Genomic DNA, 18,735 nt, shown 5'->3' on the forward strand with positions numbered 1-18,735 from the left:
CTACTCAGTAGTTTCGGTTTGAACACAAAAACATAAGAGTTTGACTCCTCCTCCTCTTCCATGTCCATGAATATCTGGGACAAAAAAAAAATGACTTTCAGTCATGTGTGTGTGCAGTAGTTAAGCCTACAACACCCATGCTCAGGGAAACAGCCAGTCTCACGCAGGCTACATTCAAAATGTACCCTTTCCAATTTTATTATACATTTGCTGCACTGCACTTTTGCAATCCAAGCATTAATTGACTACAAACCCACTGCTTACAAAAGAGCACACCAGAGAAACCACAACGATTTCATATTAAAACCTTTATTAACAAAACATGGGTAAAAAAATGGTTTTTTTAGTTTTTTTAAAGGCACTAAAATTTCCATCAGCTCCTTGGTCCTAAAAAGAACAGATAAGACAGGTCATGTGGCTATAATGTCATTTGTAGCATCACTTGGGGGGGGGGGGGGGGGGAGAAACTATCACAGGCTAGTGCTGATTACCATCAAAGAGCCTGTAATGACAGGCAATGGTCCATCCTGGATCCAAGATGCATGGCATCAAATTCCTAGGAGAAACGCAGAAGACCAGACTTAACAAGTTAGGTCATGACACATCACAAAAGCTATATGTATATATGCTAAAAGCGCATGCATTAATTTGAAGGGACACAAACTTCAGTTGTATTATAAGCAGTTTGTGCCAGTTCATCACATACATCATCGCTCTGCAGTTACTTCCCTGTTAATTGACACTGAATACAAAGTTCAGAATACTGTACTGCATCTACAATAAATAAAATGAGTTGAGTCCAACAGTAGTGGAGATGTCTGTTCTTACCTACAGGAGGCAATAAAGCCTTTTTGTTGCTGCCTGCTAGTCTTTCAGAGACGACCTGTACTCAAATGCTCCCTGTTTCTTCTTATGGCGATGATCTTGCTACTCCTCCCTCAGTTTGATTCCATGGCAGTCACGTAAGCTAACCTTAATTTCACAGTCTAACCAACAGACAGCCTATAGCGCTGTTCTACAGAGGGTTCAATGGCTTGCTTGTAATTATTTGGCTTGTTGGTTATAAGCCATTCTCTTTAAAACGTGTCACTGTTACAACCACAAACAAATCGCATCCTGGAGTTCCAGTCAGGTGACAAGATCGACCTCAGGAATATTCCAAATACTCCCGAGGAATACCCAGCAATCCCTCTCTAGGCCTGACTACACAACTCAAACCCCAGCAATCCCCAGAGACTAAAGACAGCACAGCTCTTAAAAACACAAACACTGGAAGATGCTTTATTTCAACTTGATTGGAGTTACACAGAGTGCTGACTGAAAGTAATTCTACATAAAAACGTTTTTTTTTGGAATGCGTTCCATAAAGAAAATAGAAATATTAAAAAGCCGGCATGACGGCACAGAAAAAAAAGTCGAAGTCCCACTCATGATAGCGCTACTGTACATCTCTTCTGATTGGCTGAGCAGATTCTAGGGAGTAAACCTGCAGCTGCCCTGTGAGCCCTCTCGCTCTCCTGCCTCCTCTCCTAAGTACTGAGTCCTGTTGAACAATATGAACAACAATGTTAAGCTGCACACTGCCCCTCAGGCTTTCATAGATCATTAGAAAAAAGTCAATATTTCACAGGGGGTCCAGTACAAGACTATGTGTTGGCATAGACCATTTCCTAATACTCATCGCTACAAAACCACCTACAATTTAGTAAGTCATGGTGGCGCATGCAACAAACCTTTAAAAAAAAGACTTAAAATCGTCTGCCTCCGCTTGAGCCTCCGCCATATCCTCCACCTCCTCCTGAATTACCTCCATATCCTACTGACGGGGATTAACCATATTTAGGCAACAAACAAACAAATAAACAAACAACAAGTAAACAAAAGCCCAAACCCCTCACCACCATAGGGGCCACTGTTCCTGCTGCCTGCTCCACCAAAGTTTCCCTTCATGGGGCCATAATTTGACTGCTGGTTGTTATAGTTGCCAAAGTCGTTGTAGCTGCCACCGCTGCTGCTGCCACCACCACCACCGCCTCCACCGCCGCCGCCGCCTCCAAAGTTACCTGCACGCAGAGGCCCGTGTGCATAAGAAGGAAATCTCTACACAACAGTCATACCTTCCTTCCTCGGCAGGCCTGCACACGGGACTCACCACCTCCAAAGCTCCCGTTGCCGTTGTAGCTGTCGTAGCCGTTGCCTCCGCCACCGCCGCCCCCGTATCCTCCGCCGCCATGGTTGCCATAGCCTTGGCCACCGCCATACCCTCGGTTGCCACTGTATCCATGGCCGCTGCCATAGCCTCCTGTGAAACATTCAAGAGCGGGGAAGCCACTGTTACCAACAAGGCGACTTTTCGGGTGAAAATTTCGTTACCAAACCTGAAGTACACAGAGCATTTGCAGTAATTGTTCAAAATAGGAATTAGCTTAACCAAAACAACTGAAGGACCACACACCATCTCCTCCAAATCCGTTGTTGTAGCCATCACCACCTCCATATCCTCCTCCTCCACCACCACCACCACCACCGCGGCCCCCTGGAGACATGGAACACAAATTTACACAGGGCCCGAGGCCAATTTTGAACTATAAACACTGACTCAAGTTATGAGCATTAACCAGACGCACAACATGCATGTTTAACCTGCACCGTGGCCATAATTTCATCGTTTTGTTGAGACCATTAATCATCCAAACCCTCTCATACACATGCATACCTCGACTACCAAAGTAACCTTCTCTGCTGCCTCCGTAATCATTGTAACTGCTGCCGCCATATCTACCACCGAAGCTCCCACTGCCACGCCCTGTATGAGAAGAAGTGGGAAGCAATTAGTACACCCAAAGTAAATAAATTAAAAGCGGTTGTTAACCAGATACAAAATTTCTTACCCCTCATGTTCATTGATGAGTTTTGCATCTCTTGTTTGGAAAGGGCTTTCCGCACTTCACAGTTATGGCCATTTAGTGTGTGATATTTTTGAACTAGAAAGAAAGTGTTTCATTAAATCAAAGCTAAACCTAAAGGCAACTGCTTAACCTTTCAGCAAACCAAACTGTAAAAAACAAACAAACAAACAAACAAAACAACAACAACAAAAAAACCACCACACTTACTGACAATACGATCCACTGCATCATGGTCATCAAACGTGACAAAAGCAAAGCCCCTTTTGTTTCCAGTCTTATGGTCCACCATTATTTCAATAGCCTCCATTTTCCCAAACTGCTCAAAGTATTCACGAAGATGTGATTCTTCCGTATCTTCTTTGATGCCACCGACAAAGATTTTTTTCACAGTCATGTGAGCAAATGGTTTGTTGGAATCCTGGAATAAAACGGCGACATTCACTTAGCCACAGACCGAGCCGGCCACCCATGGAAAATGTGAAAGTGTCCCCACGCACCTCTCTAGATACAGCTCGTTTAGGCTCCACCAGTCTACCGTCCACTTTGTGAGGACGTGCATTCATGGCTGCATCAACCTCCTCCACGCTGGAATATGTAACGAACCCAAAGCCCCTGGACCGTTTGGAGTTCGGATCTTTCATCACCTTTAAAAGAAACCCGACAGTTAGCACATCTATATCAAGCTACAACCACTGCCCTTCGTGGACGCGGACAAGAGACTCACCACACAATCAGTTAAAGTGCCCCATTGCTCAAAATACGATCGCAGACTGTCGTCCGTGGTCTCGAAGCTGAGACCCCCGATGAAGAGCTTCCGGAGTTGCTCCGGCTCTCGTGGTTGGCCCTAAAAACACAGGTAAAGGTGTTACGCGAGGTATGATTAAAATAGCCGCTTAGGGCTAGTCAGATAACTGCGGTTTGTTCAGATTACTGCGGCCGAGGTGAAGCAGCCTATCCGCCATGTTGATAGCAGCCACCAAGCTACAGCTAACAATGCAAGATGAAATTCCAACATTATGATCTCTTATGAGCGATCCGCAATCAACCCCGAGGCCTAAGATTACAAATAATAAATCAGCAACCTGCATAAGTGCAGTTTTCAGCCAGCTAGTTAGCCATCCAAGAGCATTTAGGTTCGTGCGGCCTAACAATTGAATCAAAATGGCGGAGCCCAAGCATGTGGTTAGGTAAACAGCCCGTTTTTTTCCATACACAACTAAACACTATAATTATTAGAAATAATCAAACGCGGAGCTTTACAAAGATGCAAAATCAAACGATGCATAACACATTTGAGCAGAAACATCAGCGAATTTACCTCCTTCGACATACTGCGTTTTTACCCTCGCCGTACTTCGCGATGCACGAGCCCACGGAAACGCGCCCGCACCATAAATATGCCCCGCACACATGCCCGCCCACCGACGTTAGCGATTGGTTTACGATTCCCGCTGCACGCCTACAATGGCTTCCTTCAAAACCTGATTGGTTTACAGCCACGCCAATCTCGCTGTCAACATGTCTCGCAGTCTGAATTGTTTGCGGCTAAGACCTTATCGAACTAGTGATGCTAGAGTAAGCAAAACATTTTTTTTTGCCATTCATTTAATGCCTTTATGTAATTAGTTTAAAACTTTTATCAGATACGTTCGTGTTCTTTCGCTTCAGTATACCCGTCATATAATACATTTAAAATAGCTATCTAACTAGCTACTCTCATTCCCCAAACGTAATGACTTTGTTACAAGATGTATCCTCTTCCATCACTGTAATTTGTTGGTTTTAGGTGATAGCTAAGATGTGGTTAGAAAAGCTCCACATATAATAAAAACCAGTGTATCGGTCTAAAATTATTTAGCCATTAGGTTTTCTCGAAGGAAAAAACATGGAGCATGCGTCGTCCTCGTGCGCTATTTGTGTGTTTTGGCGCGCGGTGCGGCTCACACACACTTACTTGAGTCGCGTGAACCTGGAGGAAATCCGCGAGAGAGCTTGTTGCCACATACAAGCAAACGGCAAAGACCTCTGTGAGTGTGGTTTTTTATTTTGTTTTGAATGGCTAAATAATTAGTTTCTTTGTTTTGATTTTGCAACTTATGCGTGATAAAGTCCAGCAGATGTTTAGTCGTGGAATGGACTTCCCGTTCATCATAATTTACCCAAATACACAGCGAGCGAGCGAGCAAGCTTGCTAGCCAGTAGCTAACAGCTAGCTAACTTGAATTATGTTGATGGAAGAAGCTTGAGGAATGCGACATCTATGGTTCCAAGTTTAAATAAGATTTAGTCTAATAAATAGCTCGATGCATTAGTCAGATGTTGCATACACGCTGCGACTTTTCGACTATCTCGATCGGCAGATCTATAGGTTAATGAGAATAAATCGGTCAAGACATGGCTAGCGTGATTATCTAGCTGGGTAGCTAACCGTAGATAGGTTCTAGTTGTGGCACCGGAGATACTCGACCAGCGCGCTCCCTACGATTCAGTAACTAGCAGGTCTTTCCAGTTGATCGGATGAAAGGTTGTCACTTTAGGTAACCTGAACTTTATCGTCTACATTTTAATGGCGGAAGTTAGCCAGCCAGCTAGCCGTAGGTAAGTACATAAGGTAGTAGTTACGTTAGTTAGCTAGCTAGCTAGCGTATGTGGCTAGCTAGGTTACTAACCAAGAGTTTTCTAATGCGACCCGACTGTGTAATAACAGTATGAGAATAGAAATTATGAATCCTGTCGGTCCTGTGTAGGCTGGCAGTGCTTACCTTTAAAAATAAAAACCATAATGGTTATGGTTGCAACTAGCTAGCTAGGTGAAGTGTCTCGTCGAGTTTGGTATGCGCTAGCTACAGTGTGTTGCCCACGACTGAGATCACTAGCTGGGTGGACGCAGCAAGCGCGATGCTTTCCGAGCTAGGCTCATTGTTACGGCCGTCACTTTATTTAAGTAGCTGGCTAGAAACCTTAAACTGCACGCTTGCTTATAATCGCTTATTTTTGTAGTGCTCTTCGTGTGATGCGTGTACATAAGTTATCTGATGTAGCGAGTTAACAGTTGGCATTGAACTGATGTTCTCTACTTACAATCAGTGCAGACGACTAGCGTTTGATGGTTTAATAGTTTGATAATGTCTCGGTGTCTAAATGCGACCTGGTTGGTTTTAGGTAGTGTGCATTATAAGAAAGCAGGCTAATATGTATTTTGTGAGCTCTTTTTCCCTTTCTTCTAGTGTGTTTTTTTTTAATTTGGCCTCGATCGTACCCGCCTGTTTAGTTCAGAGACGAAAGTTAGTCCTGGTAGAAGAGTGAAATTTACTGGTAGACGTCTCTGTAGACGGGTTTTATTGCAACCAGTTCCAGTGAGTAAAGCATTTTGTCTTTTTTAAAGAATAATTAATGAGTCATTAATTGACGGTAAATTTTCTTGGACCTTTTGCGTTTTAGGCGGGGGCAGTTTATGCTGCGAGTTTATACCTGCAGCTGAGCCTAATCTGCGTGCCCTGAGATAAGATTACGGGTAAGCATTAAATGCAGAGAGAGAATCACCCCAAGTTGATCAGTAAAAAGTAGTTCTTCCTGTAAAGTAGTTGCCAGAATGGGTATATGTATAAGTATCGTTTTGAAAGTTATGAAAAAAAACAACTGACATTTCTTTTCTGTCCATGTTGGCAGCAACTTTGACCAGTCTTTCTCAATGACCTTTCTCTTCCGTTGAAGAGGGAGCCCCTCATTTATCCAGGGAGAGGTCCCCTGTGTTAGTTGTGTGTGGGAAGAAAAAGGTTTCAAACACAGTCATGGGGAAAAAGAGCCAGAACCGTGAGGATGAGACTGCGTCCACGGATGAAGAGGAATATGTGGTGGAGAAAGTCTTGGACAGAAAGGGTTGTAAAGGGCCGTGTGGAATATTTTCTCAAGTGGAAGGGTTTTTCAGAGTACGTTGTCATTTGAGTGACACCCCCCCCCCCCCACCATAATTGTTAATGAACGATTGTTTGCATATTACACTTTCAGCAGTAAATCTTGGTATGCTTGTACTTCTTGACTACCTTTTAGAATGTACACTGACGTAGAGTCTTCTACAAATAATTTTGTTTATTTATTTTACGTAGCAAACACAACACTTGGGAACCAGAGAAGAACCTGGACTGTCCAGACCTTATCGCCGAGTTCATGAAGACCTACAAGAAAGGCAGCAGTGGTACAGGCACCCCCGGCAGCGCTACCAAATCGTCCAGCTCGTCTGGGGCCCGTTCCAAGGACAGCAGTGGCAGCAAGAAGAGAAACTCGGATGAGGAGGAGGAGGGCGGCAGCAAGCCAAAGCGGAAAAAAGAGGTGAGGAAGCACCAGGTGTTGCCCTGTTGTCCGGTGACATCCCTTTTCTACAGTACTCCATATTGTTGGTGGTAGTAGTGGGAGTAATTAGAGCTGTAGGAGCACTACAATAAAGAAACGACTTGCCGTTTTGATCAGGATGAGATCCTTGTCGCGAGGGGCTTTGAGAGGGGCCTGGAGCCGGAGAAGATCATTGGAGCAACAGACTCTTGTGGGGACCTCATGTTCTTAATGAAGTGGTGAGTGCTTATGAGCACGACTGTTCCGCCAATGTCTCATTGCACGTCTCCGTTGTCAGCTTTTCCCAAGACCATTTGGTTGCTAATTTGACCTTTTTGTTAAAATGCGTTTAGTGCAGTTTGTTTAAATTCCAGTTCATTTTTAAGTCTGTTGTCCTTTTGTTCCATTTTTCTGAATCACAAGTGAGATTGATGTAAAAATTACTGTTAGGTGGAGGCGTGAACGTCCTCAGTAAGTGCTTTTGCAGGTCAGTGATGCAAATCTAGCGACATGAAATTCAAGCACATTCCTTTAGCATATAGGTTAGGATTATGGGCACCATAATCTCAATGAAAGTTTTCCTTTTGTGGAATTTACAAAATGTTTCATTTACCAGGAATACATAAATAAAAATTTGTCTAATGTATTGTAAATTAATAGGTAATCTAGAGATAAGTGCCTAAAATAAATTGCATTGGAACATTTAAATATTTTATAAAATATGCTCATTGCAAAATGTGACATGAAACATTATACGAAATACGACCATGACAGTGGAGTCATTTTAGCTGTCTTGCCCTAATTCAGTGATCCTTCATCTGAGTAGGTCTGTCCCTGTCTAGACCATGCTGACACTACACCACCTCAGATAGTCCACAAGAAAAGTTAAGCCTCTTAGTCATTGTAGGTGCATCACCAGACATCAGAACCATCTACATCAAGAATGCGAAGGTAATTATACACAACAGAAAGGGAGTTCTAACAGATAAATCCAAAGTAATAAAATGTCAGGCACATTAACATAGTCAAGGCAAAGTATTTTAGAAAAATTCAAATTTAGGAGGCCTTCGGTTGACCTACTCACTGGAGCAATTTTAAAGTAACCACAAAAAGGTGAAATGGGTGTTTCAGCTTCTCAAGGCACATTACAGTACATGGTTGCCTTCAATAGTATGGACGTTCAGTCCATAATAGTATTTTGATCCATAGTAGCAAATAGAGCTGCGTGTAACAATTTTATCAATTAATCTACTGGTTATTTTCCCAGTTAGTCAGTTAATCTACTGACAAATTTAGATATTCTAAGATTTCTTTTTACTTGCATAATATAACAACTTAACCAAAAGTAAATACCAAAACCAGTCTCATAGTTCAATCATCTCTTTAAGATAAATTAAGGAAACAAAGTGAAAAGAGCAAGCAGGATGCAAGCACGAGTCAAGGTTTTCAAACAAAACCGAAAGCAAAAAGATTCCATAATACTTAAGCATATAGACATAAAGAGCAACAGCGCATAAACGTTTATGGGAGTGCTTACTAATACTCACGCAACGCAAAACACTTACAAACTCCCAGAAACGACCAGCACCCATAAGAAGAAACAAAAAGAAACCAGCCACAGGTGAGGATGTTAACAAGGGGCCGTGGCAACGTGAGGAAAGGAGAAGGCAAACGGCAGCACGACACAACCGCAGCAGTACTGAAATGACTTAATGTGAAGTTGATAAAGAAACATTTGGAGATTCAAATTTAAGCGGCAACTACTGAGAAACACGTTCCGCGTGTTGATGGCCCCAATATACCATGTCGCAGTGGCAACAAAAAATAAACAGGATTTAATGATGCTGTCTTGCCGCTGACTTGAAAAGGCGTTCCCGGGTGTGCATAAAAGTTGTACTGCTGTCATGAGCCGTTGTTTGGATGCCTGCATTTGCCAGCAGCGAGTCTAACGTCCGCTTTTTGGTCCCAACAGGAAGGACTCGGATGAGGCAGACCTTGTGCTTGCCAAAGAGGCCAATCACAAGTGCCCACAGATCGTCATTGCTTTCTACGAGGAGCGCCTCACCTGGCACGAGGATGGGGAGAAGAAGGAGAAGAGCGTTGCCGCAGTGTAGGAGGGCCGGCAGGGGCCGGCAGGGCGACCTGCCCCCTTTCCTAAAACCACCCCCCCTACCCAGCCCCCAGGAGACAGACACACGTGCACTCACAATCCATTCTTTGTTACGGACCATTTAAAAAAACAAAAAAACAAAAACGCCACCGGCTTCCTGGCACTGGAGGCTGCTACACACTTTGTTACTCTCCTTTCAACACTGTCAAGTATTGAGGGACTGGCAAGTAATTGAGAGCTCATACAAGAGCTTGGGGATGGGATGTGTTTTACTGTTAGAATCATGTGGTTAGTGTGTTTTTATTTTAATTTTATATTTTTAATCTTCTTTTCAAATTCTTCCTGACCTTCACCCCTCAAGTATTCGTGCCCCCTTATGGCCGTTTTTATGATGTGAACCAATGTGATAGTGTAGATGTCGAATACAGCACGTGGCGAAGTGTACTCAGACAGCTGCCATTTTTTTTTCGGTCCACCTGGACACAGCACGCGTGTTTGCCGGTCAGGTTGCCACCGCAGTGCTGGACTAGTCAGAACAGGTTTATTCTCACCGTTTTACTGAGCACGCCAAATCACGGATGCCCTTTCTGACGTGTTCCTCACGCATGATCCAGTAGAAATGTGGTTTCCCCCTTTCTTCTAAGTGTAGGACCTCCTGTAACAGTTGACTTGTTGACCTTTTTAAATTTGTAATATTCTCTTTAACCCTTAAAATTGGCCCATATTGGTTGTTACAAATTGGACATTTTAGTCGCGTTTGCGTTTGGCTTTTAATGTGTGAATGTCAACTTAGTATTTTTGAAATCTAAACACGGTTTCCAAAATCTGCTGATATGAACTTCTCGCAACTGGTTGTCTGTGTTCATAGATTAAATGGCTCCCTTGTGCCTGGACCAACCTTTGGGGACAGACAGCTGTCATTTAGATTTTATGCAGGGGTGTTCCTTTGGTCACTGTAAGGGCAAGCTTCTATTCAGGCATCCAGGCTGGTCAGACTCAAATGCTCCACCTTGTGGCCAAGTAGCTGTATATGCGGAGCATTGAAGTTTGTGATGTAGACTGTGACCATATCACTGTTTGCCCTTTCTCTGTCCATTTTTAAAAGGTTTGGTATCGGGATTCTCATTTTAATTATTTTTCAAACCGGAATTGAATCAAAGAAGTCTTTAACGGGGTTATAAACTCAGGTGTGTAATTCTGTGTTTGTAGAGTCACTGGACAAATGCTACCCAATAAAAATCCTGATTTTCATTGACCTGACAGCTGCTGATTCTGTTTAACAAGTTTCATTAACCACGTGTCGTGAATGTAGTCAGATGAAGACATGACGTTTGTATCAGATGAATTACAACATGCCTTGTGTTTGCATTCTCTCAAACATTTTCCTAGCGCTTCGTACGTGTTTTATATTTCCAAAGTTGTGGTACACTTTAGAAGGTTAATTCCTTTGAGCCTCAGACGTAGACAGTGGGGTGAAATGGTCCAAGCAGGCCTCGGCCCCGTCAGATTGATGTATGCTATTGAGATGATCAGTTGCTGTAATGACCAAGTCTCTGTATGTGTAGTTTACATCGGGAATAGAGCTATCTGTTTTCAAGTATTCGTTTTCAAGGAAATGCTAAGATATGACGGAGGGGAAGCGTTTTTCCTATATGTCTAAATAAAGCTGTAGAGCTGTAACAGGGTTGTGCATATATCTTTCACTTATGACTGTATAACTTTGTGTTTTGACATTTCATGTTTATTCTGTTTTCTTGTTTTATATGTTAATAACCCTCTTAGCTATTAACATTTTATAAAAGATGTCCAAGTGTTTTCAAAATATTCTTTTGATGTCTCTTAGCTATTTCTTTTTAAATGTCATAATGTCATGTATTAGATTGTAGTAAACCTAGTTTTCAACACATTTGATTGATTTAAAAAAACATTTTATTCAACTGATTATGTTTTATTTAAAACATGCCTGTTTCCATCCAACTAGGTGTGTTTTGGTTCATGATGTACCTTAGATGTGCACAGGCAGTCAGTTAGTGCTTAATTTTCCCCAGCAGGTGGTGCTATTCTACTGTGCGCTATTATTTATTTATAAACGGCCGCCTTGAGGGTAGCTCACTATACTGTATTGAAGGGACATAGTCCTGGATGGTATTTGTTTAATTGATACTGTACATGTTGATTCCAAAGCGAGGTCAGTGAGTGGCACAAAATACCTTGGGAGTATGTACGTACATGGTGGTACCTGTTTCTCTTTTTTGTTGGCTTTCTGTGCAAGCTGCTAGCATTGTTTCAAATTCTGTTGCAGACATGGAAAGTAGCTACACACTGCCTCCTAGTAGTAAATCTTTTTGACCTCTTAATCCATTTGGCCTCTTGATATCTGATGTGTGTTTTATTTGTATTCATATGGATCATTTTGTAATGTATGCATGTCCTGCACAATCAGGGAAATGTCCTTTTTCCAAAATTTTCAAGTTTTGCAGCAAGAATCTCATTTTCATAGACAAATACCAAAATGCATCTTAAGTTATCTGAAAACAAACTAACATCAAAAAAAACCTTAAGTGCATATAAGTAAAACAAAACAACTGTCTTATGAGCAGTTTCTGCAGAGTAAGTGAGACTAAGTGTGACTGAGCTCTTAAGGCTACTGCTATGGGGCTCGTCCCACTTAAGACAGAAGCAGCCTTTCACACACACACACACACCCTTACTTATAGACGGCTGCTTTCCTGACTACCTCAGTGGCAGTGGAATTTTCCAAAGTGGGGGGAGAGAGAAGCTGCATTACTCCAAATGGAATGTAAAGGTCACCACTAAATTTTGCAGCCTTGGGGAGTGCGGGGAGTGCGAGGCAGCATGCTTTATGGAGAGCCGGGGCTCCGGCAGATCCGGGCCCCTCCAGCCGTACCGACGTCTCCACGTCGAGGAGAGGAGCCCCCAGCGAGCTCGACAGCGACAGGCAGCCAGCTGACTTGGCTAGAAAAAAACAGCCGTTCACACTGACTGCGCGGCTTGAGAGGGTGCATGTGCGCGCACTCGGCTGTGCGCTCTTAATAGGGACCAAACGGTTCCACATTTCTAGGGAACGATGAAAATTCTGACTTAGTGGGAATATATTGCCAGTCACTGAAAAAAAAAAGAGGCTTGAAACAGCACATTTCAGTTTTAAAAGTTAAACGAGCCAAAGCTTTACGCTGTATGTTTTGGTTACTGAAATTAAGGTGTAGGCATAGCAGTAGTTAAGCAAATACAGTTTTACAGTCTGTGTGTGTGTGCATGATGAGATGAAATTGAAGAATGTGTTAGTGTGTGTTTCAGGTGTCCCAATTCGCCTCCCCATCAAGCCTGCAGCATAAATCAACACATGGAGTGTTTGGATTTAATATGGTTATTCTCAAATTAGTCTGAGCCTAGAACACATCCTCTACAAATCCACCAGGAAGCTAAAAGAGGACCTTGTTAGGGGTATTTATGGGCATGTTTATTAGAGGACCGGGGGGTCCCAGGACACATCCATGGAAGAAACAGTTTGTCTGTGTAACCTTTGGGACAAATGCGCTCTGGTGAGCTTTTCCGGTGGCGGGGTTGGGTGCCGCTACACATTAGCCCAAATGGATGGGCATTGAGGCGACTGATGGGCATTTGTAGTAGGAGTCTCGAGTCAGGGAAAGGGCGACTGCAATAGGCTGCACCAACACTGCGGCGCACCCTGCCATACACACACTCTCTTTCTCTCTCTCTCTCTCTCTCTCTCTCTCTCTCTCACACACACACACACACACACACACACACACACACACACACAGGGTTTTAGGGCTTCACAGTTACTGGGAAAGAAAAGTAGAGAGCAAGTCTGTGTCCTTGCAGGGTCCTGAGCCTAATTTTGAAATTACATAAATTATTACTTGCATTTTCAACGATTTACTGAACTGGGTCATGAATGCACAGATGGCATGAGAATGTTTTGCTTTCCTTGTGCAGTGGCTAAGCGTTCTCTCTCGGCCTTACTCTGCAGCTCACGCCTGCACCCGCTCTCCAACTCATAAGCGTTTGGCGCTTTGCATCAACCACTGAAAGCAAGGAGACGCCTTTATGCCGCAGCTTCTTACTGATCAGTGAAGAGTGTGTGCGTGTGTGTAAGACGATGCAGTACCACGGTAATTTGGGGCGCCAGCCACGTTTCTGAACGCGGCTAAGCTTCAAGAGACAAAAACCCCATCTTGCTCCCGGCTACCCCCGCCTGCATCCCTGCCCCCACCCCTCGGCCCCCCGCCCAACCTCCTCCTTCGGCCGAGGCAGTGGGGAGAGTTATGGCAGCCATAAAACGCAGATAATGCATTGTTAACTAATTCTGTCTGCTCGGAGCTGATGTATCCAGCACACTAAATCTCTGCGCCTCCAATAAAATGCAAATGCTAATGCTCGCTGCCCGCGAGCTGGTATCTTTTCGAGCAAGAAGGCTGGAAGTAAAATGCCATGAGGAGAGACCCCAGCACAGGTAGCGCCAGGTCTGGTTGGTAGGCTAGGCTTGGTCTGGCGCTGAACGCCCACGGTGTCAGTCAGGCCCCGTAGCAGGAACAGTACAGCATGGAGGTGTGTGCCTATCAGCGCTGCTGTAAAGGTAACACCACCAGCGTTGCTGAGGCCACTCTGTTGCTGCCTCCACGGACAGACGCAGGAATGATGGGAGAATAAATGTCAGTGTGTAATGCCCTGCAACCTGATTCATGAGCTGCTTTAAATGAGCTCAGAGCAAATCATTGTGCTACTTCATATGTATTATTTACAACATATTGCATTAGGAGTCTCAATGGAAAAATATTAATAGTGTTTGCCTCTAATTAGCAAAATGTTGAGTGATAAATTGTATGCTCATTTTTGATGTGATTTACAAGATCATAGTGTGTTAAGGATTCTTTCACAAGAATATCAATTTATTGTTACCATTCATTTTTAGCAAGGACAGTTGCTTTCGATAGTTAGCGCCACTGCAACAATTTAATTAATCTATCAAGTTCAAAGGGATATAGAAACATTCCTGCTCAGTGGAGTCGGTGTGTTCTTCATTTTGTACAATCTGTTTAAAACGAATCTGAATAAGGATAAAATGTCCACAACCTTTTCACTCACCGTCATGTCTTCTGGGACTTCTAAATATTGATTCAGATCTATATTTCAATTAGCAAAGGGTAATTTTGCACCATCAGTTAATGATGGCTGATTTGTGTTCTTTCATAACTCCAGGCTTACACTGTAATTAGACAATAAATTAATTTGTGGATGGGAGGTTTGTGTAAATGAGAGAAAGAGCGAGAGAGAGAGAGCGAGAGAGAGAGAGAGAGAGAGAGAGAGAGAGAGAGAGAAAGGGAGAGAGAGATTAAAGCCATTATTCCGATCATGGCAACTGAAATCGTGACACATATCTCAGTGCTTTTTTTCTGTAGCTACAACTAAACTATATAATTTCATTCACGCTGAAAACCCTATAGTCCTAAATTATTTAGAAAAAAGCACATGAACCGTTGGCCTCAGGGACAAGTACAATTCTCCGTCAAGTTCTATCGGATACTCACATAGCCGTGTATTTACAATCCTCAAGTGTATTTACAGTCCGAGCGTTCCTAAAGTATACCTCCGCTGCTGCAATGGAGCCTTGCAAACTCCATATGGGATTTAAGGTGCAATTCAGATAGGTAGCTGATATCTTTGTAAAATGTTTGTATGCCTTTCACACCTAGCGACACTTTAGGCCCACATCCCTGGGAAGCTGGCGCACGGGATGAGAAGGGCCAGCCAGAAGTGCCCACCTGCTGTTCTCTACTTACACACAGCGAACCCCGAGTACCGCTCCACATTACCGGGTGGTTTGGGACGGCATGTGTTCCCAAATTTATGACGCCGACTTATCGGCGCCCATTCAGCGTTAAAAGGCTTCTCGACTTTCCAGGCGAAGCTTGAAGTGTGGAGAACGCAAATCCGCTCGCATTTAAAACAGACACGTTCAGGTTCTTGCCCGAACTGAGCAGACCGCGGTGGGACTCGAGGCGATGTAGCTTATTAAGGCGATATGCCGAACGGCCTCTTGTTAGGCGGCTGCGGCCGGATGAAAGGGAGGCGCGATCCAGCGCAAAGCGTAGACCAGCTGCGCAGAGTCCCCCCCGGGGACACCGGAGCGGTGGCGCATCATATCTGTCTAACGGAAAAGCCAGGCCGTCACATGCATCTCATAAAGTGTCAGAAGACGACTGATATCACGTTCGGGAAAAGATGCACTATGAATGGTGGTTTATTCTATCGAATATCCGTAAAATCCCTTGGCTTATCGATTCAGACATAAAAACGTGATTGAACTACCGGTCTCAGAATTCTAGTTCAAAAAGACTTCATACACGTAAAGGCAGATTTCCGAGAGCTGGAGGGCTTCCAACGTCACAAAAAATTGCATCTGACAACTATTTTACCTCAAGGCGGTCCTTTGTGAAAACTATATCACGGAATAAAAGTGGTATGCAATAAACATAATGTGATTTAGCCTGGGATATTTTAAAAGCGGTATGGATTAAGCAGGATATGAAATTCATCTGATATGCACCAGTCCCGCAGTATCGGAGGGTGACCCGCATATTAACACTGCCTGATAGCTTCATCTTAGGATCATCTTCCTCATCCCCAGACTGCATCAGGGCAGTCAATGGAGTGAAACATAGGCAGGGCAACCTCGCGGGAATCCTGAAACATGAGAGAATTTGGAGGGAGAGACAGATGATATTTCCAACAAATATACCCGCCCAAGTCCCCGTTCTCGTTCTTTCTTTCCCACCCATTTGATCTCTCCTGCTTTCTCTCTCTCTCTCTCTCTCTCTCTCCATCCCTTGCTATCCGCCCCCCGACGTCGAGAGAAGTAGGTGTTCCTTTTCCAGACGCTTAAATCTGTCCGCGCGGTGTGGCTCGACAGGGGGTTGCGTAACTACACATCGAAAACCCCGTGTCTCCCCGAGCGATTGTAGCACGTTGCGCTCAGCGGTCCCTTCTGAGACCAAGAGAAAACCATTACATATACGGCACTAGTGCGTCTTTCCTTTCCTAACCTTGGGAGTAGCCAGCTGCTTTCCTATAGCTCACCAGAGAGGGGCTTACGACCCAGCGAAGAAGGACGTACGCCTTTTCTTTTTATATGCACGGTTTATGGATTGACACAGAGTTACGTAGTCAACAGAAAACCTCATTTCGAGCGCTGACCTAATTTTGTTGGACAACAGTTAAAACACATTTATGATGCATTGCATGTACCTTTTTGGCGCGTAAGAAAATGTAACACGTGGCAAAAAAACCAAACCATCAAGAGCCTAATTAAGTGCAGCAAGTCAATATGTTAAAGAGGTCCGCAGCAGTGAAGCGAACTACATCACTTCATTGTTAGAATGTCTGGCTTAGATTTAGCCAAATATTGTATGTTTGAAACACTTCAGAAGCACTGGCAAACATCTTTTTTTAAGAGTATTATCCAGAAGCTCTTCGTGGAGGCCTTTAAAAGCTATGCCAAACTATGTGAAAATGTATGGCAGATGTGTTGCCTAGACAACGCGGAGGTCACAAAAGGCCTGGCTGTAAAGCAGTAACTCATCTGTTTCTTATCGCCAGCGGTGTTGCTGGAAACTGCACCTTCACACTGACCTCAGATCAGTCCTTGGGCAAGGGTTACGCTTCAGTTCTGGGTAAAATGGGAACTAATCCCGAGTCGGCATTAACTGTGCAGCATGAGCACAGAGCCAGAGAAAGTGGGAAAAGCAGAGGCCAGGAAATGACTGCAGTGCGACGCGGGTCTGCGCACTGCCAAAACCTCCCCGTCAGGAATGTCCAGCACCTGCCGCGCGTGGTTTCCCCCCACATAAATCCAGCCATGACGCAAAGGGCCCCACGACACGGGGACGCTGCCGGGGGCCAAAGCGGTTTCGTCGTGTCCATGATCGGGGCACGTAGTTGACACACACACACACCGAGCCGGCTATACGCTTCTCTACCGAACCTTAGGAATTCATAAATCGCTTATAAGCAATTTATAAGCGTGCTCTTAAATTGAATCACTCTTTATTTCGTTCACGTCTCCCGATACTGATTTGACGAGAGAATAAATAACAATCAAAATGATTAACAATGGCGTGATGCGAACATCGGAAAAGCAGGGAATTCAGGCGGAAAGTCTCTTTGTTGGCCTTGGTTGCGTTACAGCCTGATCACAGAGCAGAAATCCTCGCCAACTACAACCGTCTCTGTTTTTACAATCAGCAAATTGGAAAATGGCCCATCGTTGTTTGGAGGTGTCGTAGCCGCCCTGCAAAGCATTATCTCGGTTGCACTGCCCCCTGGTAGCGCACATTGGAAAGGCACCTAATTCAAACAATGGCGTGAAATAGCAAGGTAAATAAAAAATAAAAAAAAATTAAAAACAGCTTCGGTATTTCAGAATCGTTTTAAGAACGTCAAACGGGCCGTGTCAACTGAATATAGTAATTCCATTGAAGTAAATCCATTCGTTGGTTTTGTCTTTCATGGTTTTGTTAGCAGATTTCAGAACAGGTTGCACTGGCACACGACTCTTAGTAAATCACAGAGCTGGCACCAGTGGGACAGAGGCCAAGTGCGGCTCTAAACAGAGTTATGAGCTCCCGATGAAGACAAACTAGGTACTTAAGGACGCGTTTACTGCCGTAAATAGACGAACATAAACGAATACTGTGGTTGTACCTTGACCCTATTTTGGCTATGATATGCGTTCTGGGTAAATACAGATAGGAAAAGCTCTATTTTAATAAAATGAAAAATAATTGTGAAAATATTAATATCTTCTCTAGGCTAAATGAACAGAATATCGAGCTTCTCGAGTGTATTCCAATGATTGTTTTGATTTGCCCTGACTGCGCATATAAAATAGAAAATGAAACCAGTATTGTCAAACAGCACATGTGGCCTAAACGTGGACAAAATTACCTGCATTTTTGATAGCAGACGTTTTTTTTTCATATCACCTAAAATCATAAATACTGAAGTATTGAAAATCAACTTGAACGAGAGGCAACGGACGCTTCACGCAGAAGTAATAGACCTGTTGTATGAACGCTAAGAAACTAATTGCCACAAGATGGCGCTGTCAACCGAGTCATATTGAGACCACAACTCGAATTTGTTAGTGACGTTCACGGGACATTAGCGTGTTTATAGTTAGCACCGGATTTATTTTTTTATTTATTTTTTGCTGGGAATGTGGGACGTTGTGGAAATTCCAGATAACCCAATAACAAGGAGCATTTCAAAGGAGACAAATTATAGAGGCAATGATATATTTCATAATTCTGTTATTTTGCGCGCTCGCACCTCACACGCACGCAC

The 18,735-nt window shown here is 43.7% G+C and overlaps 2 protein-coding genes across 6 annotated transcripts; one reads left to right on the forward strand and one right to left on the reverse strand.

The window, feature by feature from the left end:
- Positions 1-2: 2 nt before the first annotated feature.
- On the reverse strand, positions 3-4,331 carry hnrnpa1b (heterogeneous nuclear ribonucleoprotein A1b). 5 transcript variants are annotated; one of them, XM_035521700.1, is made up of 13 exons: positions 4,228-4,331; positions 3,634-3,753; positions 3,407-3,553; positions 3,117-3,327; positions 2,892-2,984; positions 2,717-2,806; positions 2,528-2,536; positions 2,456-2,491; positions 2,153-2,302; positions 1,899-2,063; positions 1,734-1,819; positions 492-1,543; positions 294-387 (listed from the first exon to the last, which is right to left on the reverse strand). In XM_035521700.1, the coding sequence occupies exons 1-11, from the start codon at positions 4,237-4,239 to the stop codon at positions 1,749-1,751; spliced, it is 1,104 nt and encodes a 367-aa protein (XP_035377593.1). In that variant the 5' UTR covers positions 4,240-4,331; the 3' UTR covers positions 294-387; positions 492-1,543; positions 1,734-1,748. The 5 variants fall into 5 exon arrangements, with proteins under 5 accessions (XP_035377592.1, XP_035377591.1, XP_035377593.1 ...); XM_035521699.1 differs by lacking the exon at positions 294-387 and adding an exon at positions 3-74 and having other exon boundaries at positions 492-556; positions 2,456-2,536; XM_035521698.1 differs by having other exon boundaries at positions 289-387; positions 492-556; positions 2,456-2,536.
- An 81-nt stretch (positions 4,332-4,412) lies between these two features.
- On the forward strand, positions 4,413-11,705 carry cbx5 (chromobox homolog 5 (HP1 alpha homolog, Drosophila)). Its single transcript, XM_026998743.2, is given in 7 exon segments — positions 4,413-4,936; positions 6,351-6,423; positions 6,579-6,784; positions 6,786-6,838; positions 7,016-7,238; positions 7,377-7,477; positions 9,211-11,705. Coding segments are annotated over 5 exon segments (603 nt in total). The 5' UTR covers positions 4,413-4,936; positions 6,351-6,423; positions 6,579-6,700; the 3' UTR covers positions 9,353-11,705.
- Positions 11,706-18,735: the final 7,030 nt, after the last annotated feature.

This window comes from Electrophorus electricus, chromosome 22 (genome assembly GCF_013358815.1).
Source record: "Electrophorus electricus isolate fEleEle1 chromosome 22, fEleEle1.pri, whole genome shotgun sequence".
Lineage (NCBI taxonomy): Eukaryota > Metazoa > Chordata > Actinopteri > Gymnotiformes > Gymnotidae > Electrophorus > Electrophorus electricus.

Excerpts from the sequence above, each read along its gene's own strand:
- hnrnpa1b (XM_035521699.1), bottom strand. Across the intron at positions 3,554-3,633 it reads GCACTTTAACTGATTGTGTG|GTGATGAAAGATCCGAACTC; the intron begins GTGAGTCTCTTG and ends TTTCTTTTAAAG. Across the intron at positions 2,064-2,152 it reads CAACGGGAGCTTTGGAGGTG|GTAACTTTGGAGGCGGCGGC; the intron begins GTGAGTCCCGTG and ends CTCTGCGTGCAG.